A 21156-nucleotide genomic window follows, 5' to 3' on the forward strand; every position below is an offset into this window, starting at 1 on the left:
CTGTCACAGCTCCCTGGCTCAAACTAAAATTTGTCATTGGTTCACCCTGTTAATAAAAGACAACGAGGTGATACTATGCAGTTTATTTGACTAACAAACATTGACGGAACACATTGAGTGCCCAAAGGCATGCTCCTCTCTCCACAGTTGGCTGCCCCCGTCAAAACTCAGAACCTGCTGCCAGATTGACCTTAAGGTCAATGGGTGCCACGGGCGCTGTGGCAACATCTCTGCTCTGTGCAGCAACAAAGCAATCAAAGACAATAGCTGCATATAAAACAGAGAGAAAAAAAGCTAAACACCACCATGCCCTATCAATACAGAGCTGGGGTGTCATCTTGATGCAGTTCTGGCAGCTCTTGGAGATAAGCTGCAGAAACACACAGTCGCACTTGTGGCGTCAGAGCCCTGAAGAGTTAAAACATCCTTTGCAGAAAATAGCTGCCCTTGGCTTTGACCTTTTACAAGGAATAAAGGGGGCTGCTTAGCATACTAGTGTCATGGCTTTGACAACAGCAGAAGCTGGAAACAGTTGAAGCCAACATTCCTCAGCTTAGTGTCACCGTAAAGGAGAAATATGGATTTTATGAGCAAACTGTACAATTGTTTGGTTTAACTTTGTCCATAATAACTTGGCAGTTGCTGACTGTTCATTTTTCTCATGACTGAACTTTGTGTTTTACAGAAGAAACCATTTAACAATCCAGCACTGATAACTGAAATGTAATGTGTCACTACATGTACCATGTTGCATGTTCCCGACTGATGCAAATGTATTCCACCTGCAGAGGAGATTAAATCAAAAGGTCTCAGTGTTGTGACCGCCAAAAAACACAAAGGGCATTCCTGTTTTTATGGTAGGACAGCAGCATTCGTATTGAAAAAGTATTTGCCCCTGTATAGATTTCTTGTCACATCTACAGGTTTCAGACTATCAAATACATTTTAATATCTAATTAAGATAACCTGGGTTAATACAAAATGCACTTTTTAAATAAATAAAATAATTTCATCTATTAAGCGGAAAAGCCTCATCAGTGTGGATAGGGTTAAAAAGCCATTTTGTAAGGCTTTGGGACTCCAGTGAATCCAAACATTATCCACAAATGGAGAACACAACAACAGTGGTGAATCTTCCCAGGAGTGGCCAGCCAACCAAAATTGGGAGCTCACAAAACAAACCCAGAACAACATCTAAAGCACTGCAGGCCTAAGTTGGCTCAGTTAAGGTCAGTGTTCGTGATTCAACAATAAGAAAGAGACTGGGCAAAAAGGGCATCCATGGGAAAGTTCCAAGGCGAAAACCACAGCTGACCAAAAAGAACAAAACAACCCATATCAACCCTGAATTAAAACAATCCTGTGTTCCTGCAACGTGTGCTGTAATTCCTCCACAGCGATGTGAAAGACTTATTGCCAGTTATCTCAAACACTTGATTGCAGTTACTGCTGCCAAGGGTGGCACAACCAATTATTAGGTTTAGGGAGCAATTCCTCTTTCACACAGGGCCAGGTTGGTTTGGGTAGCTTTTTTCCCTTAACAAATGAAATCATCATTTAAAAACGGCATTTTGTATTTACTCAGGTTATCTTATATTAAAATTTGTTTTTATGATCTGAAACACGTAAGTGACACAAAAAAGCAAGACCAGGATAAATCTGTAAGGGGGCAAATACTTTTCACAGCACTGTACATGGAAACGGTAAAATGATCTCCCTAACAACAAAGGCACAAAATGCCAAAACTGGCAACATGTGAGAAATAGGCCAGGTGAGGCAAAGACAGAATTTGAGTGGTTGCTTTTTACATACTTCACAGTTAAGTTATAGAGTATTTAAGTACAGTACAATTATATTTCCTCAAAACAAAATGAACAATGTCCTCTGACACACCCAATGTGTACAGAAACCCTCATTCAAAATCACATTGTTATTCAAAATAATGCAAATTACATGAAATCAGCTTTATCTTACTAGACAGTTTGTATATAGCTCCTATACTATATAGCTGCTATTTAGGAGAGAAAAAAAATGAAATGCTTTGTTTAGTAATAGTTTAGTGAAAATAGTTTAGTTTGAATTTCCATAAGCCCAAATGGATAATTGGATAATGGAATTTTCACAAAGTTTTTGGGATGTTTTATGACCTTTTTACCTGTCTTTAGTTCAGATTCTGTCAAACTCTTTTTGGACTTGTTCTCCTTAACGCCATTCCTTAAAAATATTTTGCCTTGAGAGCAGAAGGGGGTTACTAACTATACGATTCATTTGAATTAATTTATTTAATCTTTTTTTAATGGCTTTCAACTCAGTTGTTTCAATACCATGGGGCGGCTCCCAAGCTCCTCTGGTCGGCATGTCGAAGTGTCCTTGGGCAAGACCCCGCCCCAAATTTCTCCCCATTCTGCACATGATTGTGTGAATGTGGTTCGAAGGGTTAAATTAGATTATAAGATGATAAGCAGGTAGCCTCTGCCATCAATATGAAGAGGACTTTATGCTAAGCTAAGCAGGGGCTGGCAATAGCTTCATATTTACCCAAAGCCCATTTACAAATGCACTGCAAACCTGAAATTATCTAGACAAATGATCTAGACATAAACCGACAAGTCTGTATGTGTGGACGCAAATACATGTATCTACATGTGTAGATGTTGTACCGGACATCAAATGGAGATTACAGCTATACTGAATACAGCTCTCTGGTACACAGACCAGGTAACCTACAGGTGGGCTCATGTGTGAATACAGTCGCTTATTCTCTGGTGTATCCACAGAGTTGAATTGATGACTTCAAATCAACTACTGACTATTCATTAATCTTATCAATTTTTTGGGATATCTTGTGCCAATTATCCTCAGCAATCTACAATATTGTGCAAATGGTGATGCAATGAAATGACTTTCTTATTCCTTGCATTTTACATTTCAACAAGATTTGACACATGATTATACATGACATGACATTTGTTCATTTAATGTTTATCTATTTATACATAAATTCACTTCCAAACCCCTAATATAGAGATACAGAGAGTAAAGGTGTATGAGATGATGAGATTGAAACAGGGAGGCCATCCCTTGAGATGCCTTCAGAGTTTGAGCCTCGTAAGGGGAGCAGAAGAAAGGTCACAAACCCTATCATACTCTCAGGGAGCTGAGACCCCACCAGGGTGGTCTAGAGTCTGCATTCTCTGGGACCGTTCAGCAGACGCCATTATCAGTGGGAGACTTGGGAGCGAGCAGTGAGGGCCTATCATTCTGCCATGTTGTGACAGCAAGTGCCATACGCAATGCTCTGCCTGTTGAGAGATGGGAGTGTCATGGCATGGCTTGACTGGCACAGTGTGAAGTGCTGCCTCCTTAGGGCACTCATGTGGAAGGATCCATCTCAACAGCATTTCAAGCACTTGGCATCAGCTAAACTGTCAGCAGACTTCAATAATGCCCATTTGTTTTGTATGGACATGACAACTTATTACACAGACATCAAGCTATTTGAAACACACAAAAAAAGACAGACTGATGTGTGCAATGCTGCAGCCTGCCTGCTGATGCTTTGGTTAAATGGAATTTTTACTGTGTGAAAAAAATCCAAACCAAGGGGAAGACTATTGAACCAAAGTGTTTTATGAATGCCCTACAATTTACAATGAAACACAGTGTGCAAATACCATTAACAAACTAATGGACTTTGTTTTGCAAATACAAATCATACCTATCAGTAGAAGTAAAAAAAAAAAAATTCCTGCAAGGACAAAAAGATAGTGTTTGACTTTCGGCACAATCATTCCGCCATGACTGTGTTGAGGGTTTTATCACAAATGTGAGTAACTTGCCCTCCACAACAGCAGGCAGTGATTGAATTGAAATGTGCCAGGAGGTTGTGCAAAGCAGAGCAGACTGAACTGTGGACAAGAGGATAATGCCGTTCTGAATAGCTATCCGAGAGTACGCTGAATGAAACACAATGGGCAGCCAACAGGTGAGTTTGTGGGTGTTGCTGATGAAAATGTTAACTAAACCAAATTTAACTCACAGTAACTAAGTTACTGTTTTGTGAACAGGATAGATAAACAGATATATTGGCCTGTCACAAACATATCTGTATCTATTGGTGTTGGCATTTTTCTATATGTTTGTTTTCAGAAGGTATAATGCTTTGGGTGGTTTATGAATGGTGTCATATAGCTATTTATTCTATTCTTATACTTTCAGCAACTGACTGATAAGCAGCCTTCTGAGCATCTGGACCTTCAAAGCTTTACATATTCACAGGTTATTCTCACTGAAACTTCAAAGACCCAAAAATGGTAATCGAGACAACCCCTGACCCAACCCAATCATACCCAAGTCAAGTCCCAGGTCAGGTTTTAAATACTAGGAACAGTTGGTTGGTAGGTTGTAAGTGACAACCTCTAGTCACACTCGTTACATGACAATCTAAAAACACGTGTGACTACAGAGTTTAATGATGTACACCTGAACTCTGAAGTCCATGTCACAGGGTCACAACCTCTCTCATTTTAGAGGCGCCAAAGAGCACAACAGCCCGGTTCATTTGATTTTTCTAGACAGCACTCCAACACGGACACAAACAAAGACACGGCTTCAGTGCACTTCACCGACTAACTGTTAAGTGAAGTGGAACCTTGATTGTAAGTCAGTCACACATCTTTAGTCCCAGAAGTTTTGGCCCAGTGACAGTGGAGTAGCTCTTTGTACTCACTTAAAGCATCCCTCTAAAATGCGCGCACACGCGCACGCGCACGCGCACGCGCACACACACACACACACACACACACACACACACACACACACACACACACACACACACACACACACACACACACACACACACACACACACACACACACACACACACACACACACACACACACACACACACACACACACACACACACACACACACACACACACACACACACACACACACACACACACACACACAATATTTTATTTACAATGCTGCACATTATCGTCGCGCAACGTGAGGATGAATCAGACAGGAAGAGCTTTTTAATTTCAACTTAGATCTTATCACACCGTATTGAATCAGAAGGAGGTGCAGCTTTAATGGAGTAGTGCATTGGAGTTTGATTGGGACAAAAATGTCACTGCTTAATGTGGAACAAAATTCATACTTGGTTACTTCATTGGTTATACAGTGGATAACCAGTAAAGTGCATCAGCACTTGTGTGTTCTTTTGTCCTCAACAAAGTCACTTGATAATAAAGTTTTGATTACCATCGGAATAAATACAATGGACCAAATAAGACTGAAACAACTTCAATGTGACCTATAATGTACTGTGTCTGGAAAAGCTGTCACTGTTCACTCTTCTGCTTGCATTCTTTTTGCATCTTTGTGCATATTAGCAGAATATGAGTACTAATTTTGAGCCACCTGCTACAAGCATTTTGCCAAAATTGTCAATATTCGTGTACGAAGGAGGTGAATAAAAATGGATAAAGGACAAAACATGCTTCAAAAGAACAGTAAAAAGATGTGAAAGAGTTTGTGTGGATTTAAATATTGTAACAAACATTCATATGTTGACAACTAATTGTATTTACATGTTGTTAATAAGGGCCCTAAGGCACATATTTTGACGATGTACAAAATTAAGCACATACTGGATGCTGTAGAATCTCAGCAGGAGGGATGTTGATGTGTCTGATTACAAGAAATGCACCAGAGCTCGGTGTGAGTTAGAGGTCACGGCAGTAGAAGCTTCTGTAGCCTCCACTAAAGCAGCACTGCTGCTCCGTTGCTTGATGAGCGCACTATTTTGACACTCATCTGGGCCTCCTTGTTAGCTCCCCCACAACAGATCTGATGTGCTTAGACAGGCCTGCGCTGCATATTAGCGGGGCTGGTTGGGTGCAGATTGCAGTGCAGTACTTGAAGGATTTAGCATGAACACACTCTCTTGTGTTTCCTCCAACCATCATGCAATACTTAGAATTGAGGACAGTAAGCGTTATTAAAATCTTACAACGGGATTTTAACGATGTATGGTGTAGGGGCCACCAGGTCATTGATCAGCTGCTCCTATGTAGAAAAAAGAGCAGCTGCCGTAAAGGGTTGTTATAACGCATAATTCCATATATGATACTATATGATAATACCAATTATGATTGGGGGCTGGGGGGGGGGGGGTGCCATTTTGGTTTGGTTATTAGTTTAGAGGACCTTCACTGACATAATGCTAGCCCCATGACCCTAACCCTTATCCTAGATCACCTCTTTTAGCCTAACCTAAATCTCAATTTAACCCTAAAACCAAGTCGAAGTGAGCACTCCACATACTGTTTTATATCACTTTGAGACAGGATTATACAAGTCTGAAAAGTTGACATGGCAGCAATGGCTTTATCTTTTGTTGGGACGATTGTGAGATAAACAGTAGAAATACTCTGGTTACTGTAAAAATAACTGGCATGTATTTGATCGGCCAACACAGCACCTTACCAGATGACATTCTATTGCGTTGCAGCACAACTTGAGTCTTAAGCCCAGTTCAGACCAAAGATTCGCAACGCAACGCAACAGTATTAGAACTGCGCAGGTGAAAGTTGCAGCGCTGTGAACTGACCCGTCTCGTTGCCAATCTAACCGGCTGATGTCGCCAGCAATTCAGCTTGTCAAATCGCCGGCATCTGGTTTTAGAACGTAACACACGTCACCTGTTTCAACAGCCAATCAATCAATCGGAGGCTCAACGAGCGTGAGAGAGAGGAAAAAGAAGGCGAATAAAGAGAGAGAGTGCCGTAATCCAGAACAAACAACAACAGTGAATGAGGGAAATAAAACGGTATTTTCGCTGTTTCATCACAACCAGAAATGTAGCAGTAACGCCTCGACCATCTCCTTGGTCTGAACTGGCAGGTTTCAGAACGTTGCAGTCATGCATGTTGCAAGTAGTTGCAAGTTTTGACTCGTTGCAAATATATGGTCTGAACTGGACTTTACAGGTTACTTCTCAAGATCTAAAATACAAATCCTCACACGATAGATGACACACACACACACACACACACACACACACACACACACACACACACACACACACACACACACACACACACACACACACACACACACACACACACACACACACACACACACACACACACACACACACACACACACACACACACACACACACACACACACACACACACACACACACACACACACACACACACACACACACAATTCAACCATGTGGTTTCCTAGCATTAACACATCTTTTTACCACATCATTTTAGTTCCAGTAGCCTCATCTGATACTTCTTTAGTGTCATTCATACACGTCCTTGTTTACTTTACTGGCTGTTGGTTTTCTGCCGTGTTCATTGTCACTTACTCAAACAGCACTGTGCAGACTGTCAGTGTATAGTGCATGTACTGAATAGCCAACTGTGTGACATGAAGCGCTGTGAATGCAAACACAAGCTATAACTGGTCTGCTGCAGCTTCATATTTTTTTTGAAAAAAACAGACCTATGTGATATAAATGATGAGAAATTTTACAAATGTACCAAATTCAGCACAAATATGCTCACACATTTCAGCTTTAAATCTGGATGACAATAAAAAACTTCTGACAGAATAAAGAGCGTTATAATCATAATCAGGTCTGGCTTAATATTTGCTGTCGCAGGATAAAGCAAGCAAACTGCAACACAAACTTAGTTAACTGTGTCAAATAACAAATGGCATCTAAGACGAAAGTGGAAAGAGAACAAATGGGAATTATATAATGATCACATTTCATTACCCACTGTTATGCCACAGAGAATACCAACTAAAGCAAACAAAATTGTTTTGATGTCTGTGAAGCATCAGTGCCGGCTGAATATTTGCAGGAATGCTACTTAGATTTTTATGAATGAGCAGCAGCGTCCATTGCAATTTCATCTGGGGAGGCGAGCACACATAAGGTCCCCCTGCTGATTCCAAATTTAACAGGAGGAAGATTCCTCTCCTGGACGCTTGAAAGGAAGAGAGCAGGCAGGCCTATTGATTTTGGAGAGCTGGCTCTGTAATTGCTTGCGCGAAGAAAGTTGTAAATCAAGACCGCTTGTTACTCTCTGCTTATACAAGCGCAGGATTACTGTGCAGCAGTTGTGCCAGAGCTGGAGAATGAAACCTGGCACGTGACACAAACCAGTATTGTAGGAGAATGCATTGAAAGAGCCTGAGCATGGACTGACAGGAGCAGCTGGGTAGGGGAAAAGGTCAACCTGAGTTAATCAGCTAGAATCAGCATCAGCTGAGGAGAGAGAACAGTGTGTGTGTGTTTGTGTGTGTGCGTGTGTGTGTGTGTGTGTGTGTGTGTGCATCTGTGTGTGTGCTCGCAATACTGTAAAATAAACAATGAAATGGAAAGCAACTCTTTTCCATGTGCAAAAAGCTCTGAGAGAGAAGACACAGCGACGGTAAAAGGGCATCATGACAGCACAGAGATGCTGCCTAGACTGCAAAAGCAGGGTTAAGTCAACAAAATGTCTGATACATAACATTTCATGATTAATACATGTCATGGCATGTATGTGTACTCTGCTGAGACACAGGTGGTGTGGCTTTTCACCCGTAACTCAAAAAGCTTGCAGCAGGTTGTGATAAAAATAAACATGCAGCGACTCTGACCCTGACAGGTAAAAGCACCACGACAGCCATACATTAGTTAGTATGACTGTTCAGCCGCTCATTCGCAAGCTGGGCTCTCACAGAGCTGTACAGGTGCACATCAATTTTTCAACTCATGTTGACAAAAGCTTTCAGACTGCTCTGATATATACTGCACATTTTTCACCCAACAAAGGTGTGCACTTATACTATATATTTTATTTAGGAATAAATGCCATGCGTTTCAGCAGCTGGTAGCTCCACGTTCTAAAAAAGTGTTTGTACTTCTATGCCATGTGTATATATGGGCTTCTGTGCTTTGTTCATGTATACTTGTTTACGTGTGTGTGTTTACATAAAACACAGAAAGGATAAATGAGAGGAAAACAGATGCTTTCACATTGTGCTGTAGATTCTGTCCTGGACACAGCCATGCCCTGTGTGTCCCTTGTGTTTCTGTGATTCCCATTCATCTTGTGTCTTCTTTGTCCCTGGTTTGCTTCTGAGTGTGTGTGTGTGTGTGTGTGTGTGTGTGTGTGTGTGTGTGTGTGTGTGTGTGTGTGTTTGTGTGTCTCATTCCCATTTCGTCACTCCCCTGGACCCTGCCTACTTGTTGTTTCCAGATTGCTGACTCAGCTACAGTGGTACCTGCTCTCAGGGCTCTAGCACTTGAATTTTACTGTATAGTACAGTTTCCTTCAAATTCTTGAGACCTGTATTAATGCTGGTGCTCCAGGACTCCTGTCTGACAGTCTGCCTGCCTGCTGACCTACTCTCCATTGCTTCTACTGCCTGCCACACAGCCGTGCTACTCTCCACCCCCCAGCCTGGGTCATCTTTACTACACTAATCTGCTTTTTATTCTTTATGCAAACTGTTCTCCATAGTGTGAAAATGTATGACATTGTGACAGTGACAGCTAGCAGGAAATAGAGGATATATATTGTATACTGTCAAGTTACACACGTGAATGACAACGATTCAGCAATATGTTTTCTTTGCTGTTAAAGGAACAGTTTGACATTTTGGGAAATATATTAATTTGCTTTCTTACCAAGATTTAGTTGAGAAGACAGATACCACTCTAATGTACGGTAAGTATGAAGCTACAGGTGGCTAACTTAGCTAATTATAATATGTTTGGCACATAATCTTTCGTAAAACAGTGCAGTGTTGTTTTTACACTTCTGCTTTGGTGAGGATTAAAAAAACAAGATATAGCATGTTCATGAGGTGAGGACGGATGGATTTTGGTACCTTTGGAAAGAACGAGACAACCTGGTTCCCCCTGTTTCCATTCTTTATACTAAGTGAAGTAGCTGCTGGCTCCAGCTACATATTAACTGTACCATACAGATATGAGAGTGGGATGGATCTTTTTTTGGTTAACCCTCGGGGGGAAAAAAGAAAATAAGCACATTTTTTTAAAATATTTTTTACTATTCTTTTAAAAAAAGACCAAAAACAATTAGCCAAAAGGATTTGAACTAACTAACTTCAGACTTGAGTGAGTGCACTGAACTGTGAGTCAAAAGCAGCAGAAGCAGAAACCATGAATGGTGTGTGACCTCTTATTAATCCTGTAGGGTGACGCCCTGATCATTATCAAGTTCTCTCTCAATGGGAAGCCTGAACAGACACCTGTGGGCAGCCGCTGTATGCAGACTGTCAACACTATAATGATTTGTCTGTATTCTACTACCAAACTGTTAAAATCTGTCTGTGTGATTGGTCAAAAAGGCATTTCACCACAGTTTATGAGCACATAATGTTATGTTATCACAGCACCCATGAACACACTGACTTACCGCAACACTATGCATACTAGAAATCACAAGGTCATATTTTACTTGCCTTTAATGTGCAGCACCACATGGCTCATTTCTTTTCACTCTGTAGCTGCTGTGTTTTCCATGTGTGGTGCAATAATTTCACTTTGTGTATGGTACACCCATTTTGCTCCCTCTAACCAGGAAGCCAGGAGTCACTACACCAAAGGATGAAAGCACTTACAACCAACCCTTTTGTCTGTCTTTGTCACACTGCACACTTTTCCCACACACATAGCATCTTGCATATGCTTTCTACTAGTCTAAAAAACTATGTATAGTCACAGATGTGCTATGAAACTGCCATGAAATTAGTTATAACAATTTATTATTTTTCACCCTCCACATTAAACTCACCATCTGACATGCATAATACACATAATAGGTCAGTGAATGTAAATACAGGGCACCGGCCCTCATCCGCAGCTAAATGCATCGCTCTGTCAATAATTTATCAGCTTAACCCTATTTTCCGTCTTACATATGCATCCTTTCATAAATAAATAAAAGAGACAACATGTAGACATGATGACTACAGAGTAAATAAAAACATTATTTTTACTTAAATGTAGTACAGTGGTGGTGCCAGTCTGTAGCCCTCACAGAAAACAACCTTTCAGGTATTACATTATTGCTCGAATATCTCACTAAAGATATGATCTGCATGGTGCTCAAAGCCCATCTGAGCCTTCCTACTCCAAACACAATTGGTTCAGTTTTTTTATCTGCCTGTCCTACATTTATTGTGTGTCAAACAATTTAGTCAACTGCCCAAGGCTTCGACTTTTTGAAGTTCCTCTTAAAATCGTTTAATAGCAACTAATGATTTAGGTCAAGACTCATTTTGTCAGGAGGGCAAAACATGTTAAAGTATATCATTTGGTTTGAAATAATATTTCAACCATTCTGTAGCTCTGCTGGGTTTTTTTACCCAATAGTATCCTTCATACAGCAGTAATGGTTTAAAAGATGAGTGTACCATCTCTTCCTGAGTTGTTATGCATTTAAGTTGTGGTAGAAGAAGTACTGAGGTTCTTTACTGTTCTTACTGAGAAGTACCAGCCCAACAATGTTACACAAACTTTTAAAGGCCTACAAAATCTCACCTAAGTAAAAGAACAGAGGTATTATAATGAAAACGATGTCAAAGTTTAATGTATAGGACAATGCACTGTAATGTGCTTAGTTTTTCACTTCCATTAAGTTGGAGTCTTTGTGAGAGTCGGATTAAAAAGAAAAAAAAAGCTGTCAACATAGGCCAACATTCAAGTCGAGTCACGCCCCTTACACTCTGCTGCTGCATTTCCAATAATGCAACCTAATAGCGTCTTTCTAACACGTGTAAACACCTGCATCTTTTAAACTCTACATCCCCAGGTTGTATCGCAGTCTTCTCTATCTGTGAAAGCTATAATCCGTTATAATTGAGATATGTTGTTTCTAGCAGCCGCTTTGGCGGTAAGTTATAACTGCAGGCGAGCCTCTTGGATCTCATCTCACAGAGTTCCTTTGGAAACCAAACAGTGTCGACTGTATGACGTCAGTATATTGGCAGCTCTCACCTGTGCAATGTGGCGTGATGCCTTCACATGCTCCACACTGATAGGAGGTCCGAACTGTGCGACACTTTTGATTTTAGCGCAGGAAAGTCACCACAGACACGTATTTCTTAGCAAAGCGCTTTCATCAGTGAGTAGATAGATAGTAACTTATGGACACTATGTCTATTTGTCTGTGTAGAGCTGGATATCAGCTCTGACTACAGCCTGTTGTTGAAACATGTTATGACAAAGGACACAAGAAAAATAGTATGATGAAGATAATGTATTCTGTGGGTAACGGGGGCGTGACCGCTTTTCCTTTCGAACATGTGAACTATAAACAAAGATAATGTGTGATGATGATTTATCTAACTGGCAGTCCTGAAATAAACAAATAAATAAACTTAACAGACAATTAACTAGATGAAAATCTTACAAAGAACAACTTTAAAAGTCTGACGCTCAGTCTGAGGTGACATCAGTATGACATCATCAGGGGTTTTTCCTCAGACTTTAGATAGCTCCCTCCTTAGCCACAGACGACATTATATACATTTGTTTCTACAGAAGGAACAGCACTCATGATGAGTGAATTGTAAAAATTGGTGGATGGACATTCACTAGCAACACAGCAACAGCGTTTTGTTTTTTCTTCTTTGTGCATATAATTTGCATGTCATTAAAAAACTTTAACTTTATTTGTCATGAGGACTACTTAACAGACAGTTTATTGTCACGTCCCCAGTCTGTTAAGGACATTAATCTAAAAAGCCACCAGAAACCTTAGCTTCTGGATGTATGAAGTGCGGGAAAAGTACTCTCAGAAAATATATATACTCAAGTAAAGTACCTCAGAATTATACACAAACACAGTACTTGAGTAGATGAACTTAGGTAGTGAGTTTCAGTGTAAAATGAGGATGTGCAGGTGTAAAGTTGTGCTGGTAGCATACTTGTGTGATCCGTGGCTTGTAGGGCGAGCTGCTCTCCAGGTCTGCCAGGATGCTGGTAAGGGAGTCAATCTCAGCATCCAGACTGGAGCGTCTCTCCTCCAGGGTCTTCTCTGGTCCTTTCATCTGTGAGCAAACATCACATGTATGTATAATAAATCAAGTGAGGGAACATTCCAAAACAGCCTGTAATGGCCCTTGGTTGACTTACTTTGTCTTGTAGCACTCATAGTTGAGGACAGATAGTCATCTAAATCAATCTGCACTGCTCGGAGACATTCTCTTCTACTTTTTTCACCCTGCTTACACTTTGGATTACAGTTCTGAGTTCAGGCTTCACCTTGACCTGAGACAATCTTTTTGAAAGCCACACATCAATAGCAGAGACTTCTCTCTGAGAAAAAATGTGGTGAGAAATAAGAAGTGATGTATTGTCTGAAAGACAACTTTCATAAAGCAGTGCACTATTCACCTCCTGCTTTTCAGCACGCTTGGATTTACAGTATTTCATTCGTTATGCATTATTCATCACAAGCTCAACCGGCAGCATTTCAAACAAAAAGATCCTTTTTTTTTTAAAGAATTAAAGTCTGCTATTTTCTATTCCATATTTTTTAAAAACATGCCCTTTAAAAGATGATGAGAATTGCTCTGATTTTTATTTAACTAGTTTATTACCAGAGGAAGCTTGAAAGCGTCAGTAACAGGATCAGTCAAGCAGTCTGAGACTGACTCTCACTGGTTTATTCATTACCATTTTTTCACCTCAGAGAAAACAAAACTTCAACACATTAAAAAAAGACACATAATATAACTAAACTGTTGCACAAAAATCTGGAAAGTAGCTAAAATGATTTGACCATTAGTGACACTCGGGTTTCTACAAAATTCCCGGGAATTTCTCCACGGACTGACAGATATATTTTTAGTCCTCTGAACTATGCTGCAACTGCAAGAAGACTTCTTGCAATTGCCTGCGGGGGCTTTTTGAGTTGGCTGGATCAGTGACTGCTTCTTATTCTAATGTTATGTGTTTGGATTACCTGTCACAATCTATTACAGGCAGGGGCTTGCCTCCATTTGGAGAAGAGCTGCTGCTTAAAAACATCTAAGGCAATCACGAGCGGGGGTAAACAAAGCAAAACACTAATGGCTTGTCTCAAATCAACAAAAGAAAAAACAGGCAAAGTTATTTAACAGGGATAACGAGGAGGATGAAAGAAACACTGCAGTCTCTGTGATGTGTTGGAATTTGCGGTGTAGGGCTTCGTAATGTGGACAACAGCCGTGATTAGACGGAGCTGCTTTTGTCTTCCTCTCTGCTGCTAAAGGTTTTGGCATTAACATGTCCTAATCCAGACATCTCTCTCAGTCAGGGTGATATAGACAAGAGAATATTTCTGCCTTCGTCTGAGGAAATACCATTTCATCACTGATTTATTCTTTCAGTGTGTATAATTTCTCTACTGAGGCAGAGAGTACAAGGTACAAAGACATTTTGATTGATATCTATCCCTTTTCTGAACGGCGCCTGCAGTCAGAGAGTTCTGCTCTGGCTACAGGACACATAATTAAGATACCAGTGGTGTATTAAGGAATTAAGTTGCATGGCCAGGGTGACTCTACAGCCTATTGGATAGGGGAAGAAAAGTTACAGATGAAAACAGTAGAGCACTTTTAAAACTAATTAAGCACTTAATTTCATAAGTCATTTCAGGACTCGAGTCCTTTACTTCTACTGTTGATACTGTTCAGAAGAAGAAGAACGACGACCGAAATGGCAGTGGTAAATAAGGAAAGAAACTAACTGTAATGTGTGTGTGATGATCTTTGTGTCCACTTCATACATATAATAGCTTTTCATCATTTTCAGAGTCCAATGTTGTTGTTTTTATTGGTAAACGGATAGACTTTTTTCAGGTCTGTCTTACATCAATAGTCATGTGCTCAATGAAACTAGGGCTGTGTATGGGCAAGTATCTGGCAATACGACACATATCATGATATAGGGGTTACAATTCAGTGTACTGCGTTGCTATAAGGAAGTCGATGTGTTGGGATTTTTATAATCATTTTAGGAAAACGATGTTGGAGTGGAAGAGTCATATGGCTGAGGATACATTACAACTAATTTATACTGGAAAACAATGGAACAATGTCATCCAAAACATGTAATTGTTGCAAAAGGTGAAATGTTGCCCCTGTTTTCTAGAGGCCAAGAACTATAGAGCTTTTCAAAGACATAAACATAAACATTCTAAATGTGGCCGAGTTCATTTCTTGTTGCAGCGTATGTGAATGACATCCGCTAACAGGAAGTTAACAAGGCCCAAGGCTGTTGGAATTCCATTGAAAAGGTGTGTAAATTGCACCTCTAAGACAGACTTTCCCTTCATTTCTTCTTAGATAAGAACTTTTTTTACTTACAAATAATCTATTTTCATTCATAACAGATGTAGTGCAATAAAACATGCGCACAGGTCTTATTTGTCTTCCTCTAAGATGATCTGATAGCATTGAATAGCCAGGTTAATATGAAATACCATTAGTTGCTGAAGACCCAGAGAGACCTCTTTAAATGGATCACGAGCCAACTGTGACCGATCCATGTTAAATCGTCATATATAAAGTTCTAACAACACAATTTCATTCAACTTTTAGAATATTTGTTCATCCATATTGAGTTCATTTGTAAAACGGATAAAAGCCCAATTAACTTATAAAAAATAATTATTAATTAATTTAAAAAATGAAATCTCTTACCAAAACAACCCAACACCAACCCAACACCAATTGTAATGAGATTCACTAGATTGGACCCCAAAAAAACATTATTTAGTAAAACTAATAAAAACAGAGATCTGATGATTTGCTGAACTTGCTAATTTATAAAATGAAAATCTATTTTGTTGACGACTTATTACATTTCTAGCTGCTTTTGTGTTTCTTTCTCTATCCTCAGTCAATTAACAATATGTTATAAAGCAGCTCTGTTGATTCGCTTGGCCCAGTGAAACTCAACATACAGCCCTCTGACCACTTGTAAAAAAAACAAATAAAAGTATTCATGCTGGGATTTTTTTTTGTACTTTGAATGTAAATAAGGTGCAAACAACACAATAAAGCTTGTTTATCATAATAAAAATGCCTTCACCCCGACATAAGTCTAGGATAAGCCCTGAATGTCCTAATATCCTGAAAAAAAAACCTGCATACACCTGATCTGTGCGGGGCTGCTGTCACTGGATTTGCCTCATAACAAAGATGAAAGTGGACTGCTAACGTCTAATGGTTGAAGACAGGCCTATCATTAAAAAAATTGACAAATGTTGCCACTTCATACTATGCAATAATATTATTAATGTTTATTAACTTGCCCCTGGCATCCTGTCATTTCGCAAAAGTGGCCCCAGGGCAAAGCAGGTTGAGTGTCCCCGGCTTAGCTTTGAAAACCACCTTTTAAAATATCTAAATATAACTATGAGATGGCCCGTAGTTTTACATTGAGGTCATAACACCACATGAAGACATGCAATGCTGATCCTCCTGATGCAGTCTTATACTGTCTATGTACACAGTTTGTGTGGGAAGAGCGGTGGATTCACACGCTTCACACAACTTATTTAGATTATGTAACATTCTGTCGCCAGCATACAAAGGAGTCCTTTATTTTGGATAAGAAAATGGTCACATCAAATGAGGGGCTTGAAGGGGACATTAAACAAAGGAATGTGCAGCACTTGGAGGATTTCACAGCAGAGGTCAGGTGCTGAGAGTGTCAGTCAGATCCAGAGGCCAGATATCCCGGGAGGAACAAATGCCTGTGGGTATTAGGACCAGAAAATCAGAGAAAAGTGACCAGGCTCCACCAATAGGTGTCAGCCTTCTATCCTTCCTGCATTGGAGCTCTTAGAAATGGAGAAAGTAAGTTTGTGTGTGGGTCCTTGAGTTAGGGTGGCTGGCTCCAGGCAGCATCTGGAGCTAGACGTCTCTGCAGTTGGCTTCAACTCAAATGGACAGATAGTTTTGCTGGACTTGGTACATGAACTCAGTGTGGAGCTCTGGGCTTTCTTTGTTGTCTGTGTCGATTCTTTGAGAGTTACTGACAACCAAGAAAATAAGATACAACAACACTTCTTCTCACCTGAAAATCATAGGAGTTCATCGGTGGAGGAGGAGGGAAGGAACCAGGGGATGGTGAGAAACCAGTTGAGTCTTCCGCAGGTGGTGGAGGGGGAAGGTAGTCTGCTGGGAAGGACACACACACACACACACACACACACACACACACACACACACACACACACACACACACACACACACACACACACACACACACACACACACACACACACACACACACACACACACACACACACACACACACACACACACACACACACACACACACACACACACACACACACACACACACACACACACACACACACACACACACAGACACACACACCTTATTAAATACTTTTTTTCCTACATCGAAACTGTCACAACAGGCAACACACCACTGAATTAACACACAATATAGCTTGTTGTTTTGTTTTTTTACCAGTGTTATAAGTGCAGGAAACAACAAGAAATTAGATTTTTTTTATTTTTTTTTTAATAATAGTAAAATATTCTTTTGAACATAGATTGGTATAAATCTTCAGTTACATCAAAGACACAGGACTAGACAGGTCAAGGTTAAAATGACACAGTAAGATTAACTGAGGTTACTGTGCACAAGTATATGAATAGATCTGCTGGAGATCCAGCATGCTGACGTGTGGAGAACGCACATCTCTGTACAATCACGTATATCCATTCAAAAAAACTAAAAACACACGCACATCAAACTGAAATTGTGTGTGTAACCCTGTCCTGTTGTGTTTGTGAAAGATACAGCAAAAGAAAACATTGAAATGGGTAAAGTTCAGATAAGTCCGTTACATATCTGAACTTTATATGTAAACCACGTTTAATTAATTTGGTCAGCTGCCTTGGATAAACTACATTGATGACATCAATTAGATTGTAATGAAAACAGATAAAAGCCATTTTATTTATTACGGTTACACAAATTATTTTTTACTTTCATTAACATCGCGAGAGAAGGCATGGCCTTGGCGGAGGTCTGCACTCTCCGTGTGCCCTTCTAGTTGCAGATTTAAGAAAGTATAATAATGAAATGTGTACGTCAGGATCTGAGAGATAATTATGACACGAGACAGAATTTAAGTTAGTCTAAATTTACTCTGAGTTAAATATTCAAAACACAGATATCCGTATTTCTCAGTAAATTGTTTGAAATATATAGTGCACCATTTCTTAAAACCAGTGTCTGTACAAAATGCTGAGAAATTAGAATTATTCATCAAAATCTGTCTTGAACTCTAAAATCAAATCAGACGTTGGAAAAAGGTTATGCAGTTATTACACAAGAGAGACAGAGAGTGAGAAGGACAAAGAAATAGAGCCTCACAGTCCCACGCCAATGGATTGACACAGATAATTGCAGCAATTTGGTTAACTAAGAAGTACTAATCTGGAGTAAGCATGTGTTGCTTTTACCGGAGATTGGAAATGTAAATGTTGTGTTACAAATGGGTTAGACTAGGTGTTTGTTCTGCCAGAGGAGGAGAAACAAGCCAAATTTGTAGTTCTAAAGTCCACGCTAATCCAAGGATTGCATCCAACCACATGTTTCAGACAGGATAAGGAGTTACGTGCCAAATTAAATTCTGATTTGGCTTCTCTTGGCACAGGACTTAACACTGAATCATTTGACCATGTACTTCTTAGTACCAAACCAGACATGAGCTTTGCAAATTAAAGGCTTTTATGAGACGTAATGGGAATTTGTTCCAATGCTAAGACTTTGATGAGTCCTGTTCAGAAATTCCATTTGCTTTCCATGGCTTTTATCTGTTTTCATTAGAATCTAATTGATGTCATCAATGTAGTTTATCCAAGGCAGCTGACCAAATTAATTAAACGTGGTTTTCAGCTGCCTCAACAAAACAGCTGGAAAAAAAGAAATAAAATGAAGACAGAGATAATGCAGCATGGTTAAAATTGTACACATGTCTGCGTCTTGAGCATTACAATATTTCAGAAATTGTGAGCATTGCATTAAACATTCCCTCTGGGTGCTTGAGGGCCTCCATGTGAATTGTTTATATAATAACCTAGTGACCTCCGCTAAAACTCCAGTGTAACAGTTCCTCTAAACCTCTGGGAGAGGAAATAAAGTATGCTGCTCTACAACAAGGCTCTGCCCCAGTCCTCCCTCCCATCTCGCTTCAGCACGCATCATTTTTTGCCAGAATACAAGTCACTTGTAACTTGTGGCTTACAGAGAATTAAAACATTAAGTTGCATGTACATTTATCTCAAACATCAAACATGTTTGGGATTTCTCATTTCAGGAAACATAAGAGTTGTAAATGTTGCATGTTTTATTAAAGAGGTCTTAGAGTTCTTTATGTGGAGCAGTGGAAAGCAAGACTTGGAGCTGGAACAGAGGTCATAAATCATCTTTGCGGAAAGGATCTTTCCATCTTTCTGTTTATTTACTTCATTTTTCTAGTATCTGTAATCCAGCCAGTCATTAAGGAGCGGAAGTTGTCAATGTGCTAATATAAAACACAATCACTCGTAGTGTTTGCATTCCCTGTAAGCTTTCCAAGCAAAACCATTTTCTCTTAGAAACAGCTGCACTCAGATTCAGGGTCACCGAAGAAACAGTCACCTAATAGAAGCCTTTTCAATAAAGGGGCATGTAATGAATGATCTGACATTGAAAATACATCACTGCTGACCAGACGACCTTTATAACTCTACATTCAAACAATCATGCTTTACTAGGCTTCATCTAGCAAAATTCTAGCAAGTGGAACCTGTCCCTACAGTGCTGTGGGAAATAAAACTGCCAAAGCCGGGTAGTCGTTTGAAAAACAGTAACTCACACCGGAGATGTACAGATTTAAATAGCTGTGGTGAAACAACTATCACACAGAAAAAAGTTACAACTTAAAGGTGGCCTGTGAAGTTTCTTGAATACATTCAGAAGTTTGTTTATATTGAGTGTTACTCACCAAAATGCACGTTACCGTCACCCATTAGATAACATTACATTTAGCGTACGCATTTGTCCACAGCGACTTCCAAAAAGTGCATTCAACAATTAGGGTACAAACCAGGAAAGCTAGTATTAAGTAAGTGAGTAAGCTTCAAAATAAGTCAAACTATACAGTGCTACATATGGTATAAGTGTGATTATTTATATATTTTTTTTGTTCAAATCAATCCTCTTCCTAGCCAAGGTGCAGTGGAAAGAGCCCTGTGCTTGGACACGTGCATCCTCATGCATGATGCAAACAACACAAAGGGCACTCATAAAAACGTTACTCTATAGCACCATTGGTCAAAAAGTCCACAGGGTACCATAAATTATTTATTTGATGCTTTTATCTTCATTCACACGTCTGCTTATTGGATGGGTAGTCCCATTAACGCAGTGAAATGCCTACATCCAAAAGGGTTTGTCACATGGCACATGAATAGCAAACCATGAAATGGTACCATAAAGGCATTACATCTTACCCCGGAGTAGAACCTTCTGATAGCCGGGATATTATCAGGATGGAGTTTGCAGTACAGAACATTACTAAGGGCTAAAACATGGTGTGTACAACATTCATTTAGACTCGATATCGCTGCCAGTGTAGCCAGCAGATATCTGAATGACTGATACCGGGCTAAGACTTCATCTGCCATGCGCCGGTCATTGTTTACAGTCCGAGTCGATCCTCTTTGTAGGTGTGGACAACAATTTGGCTAATCTCTTTAAACAGATATCTGCATATGAGTGCAGATACGTTAAAAAGCTGATGGGTTCCCAGACTGCATTCCAGCCAGTGTAATCTGCCTCTTTTGCTCTCTACATGGACCGTTTACCTGCATGCAACCGAAGCCCACTCATACAGGATTGGTCCATACTACTACAAACGGATACAAGAACGCTTCCGATATCAAAGTCTTCCCGTCCTGGGCCTAGGGATGAAACCTTGGTTAATGTTATTCATATTTCAACAGTTTCTCTGGGCAACTTACAGACTGCTCTAAAAAAACAGAGTGAAATAAAGAGAGAGACAAGAGGAAAGGAACTCAACTTA

The 21156-nt window shown here is 39.9% G+C and overlaps 1 protein-coding gene across 4 annotated transcripts in view; it reads right to left on the minus strand.

The window, feature by feature from the left end:
• The window catches only part of lpp (LIM domain containing preferred translocation partner in lipoma), a 160099-nt gene that overhangs the window by 66612 nt on the left and 72331 nt on the right, over positions 1–21156 (minus strand). For 3 of the 4 annotated variants that reach the window (XM_083940416.1, XM_083940417.1, XM_083940418.1), the window contains 2 exons: positions 17124–17227; positions 12983–13105 (listed from right to left, as the gene is read on the minus strand). In XM_083940416.1, coding sequence (XP_083796542.1) covers positions 12983–13105; positions 17124–17227 — 227 coding nt within the window. The remainder of the gene's footprint in view (positions 1–12982; positions 13106–17123; positions 17228–21156) is intronic. The other variant, XM_083940419.1, reaches the window with a different exon arrangement.

Source organism: Echiichthys vipera (genome assembly GCF_963691815.1).
Source record: "Echiichthys vipera genome assembly, chromosome: 3".
Taxonomy (NCBI): Eukaryota; Metazoa; Chordata; class Actinopteri; order Perciformes; family Trachinidae; genus Echiichthys; species Echiichthys vipera.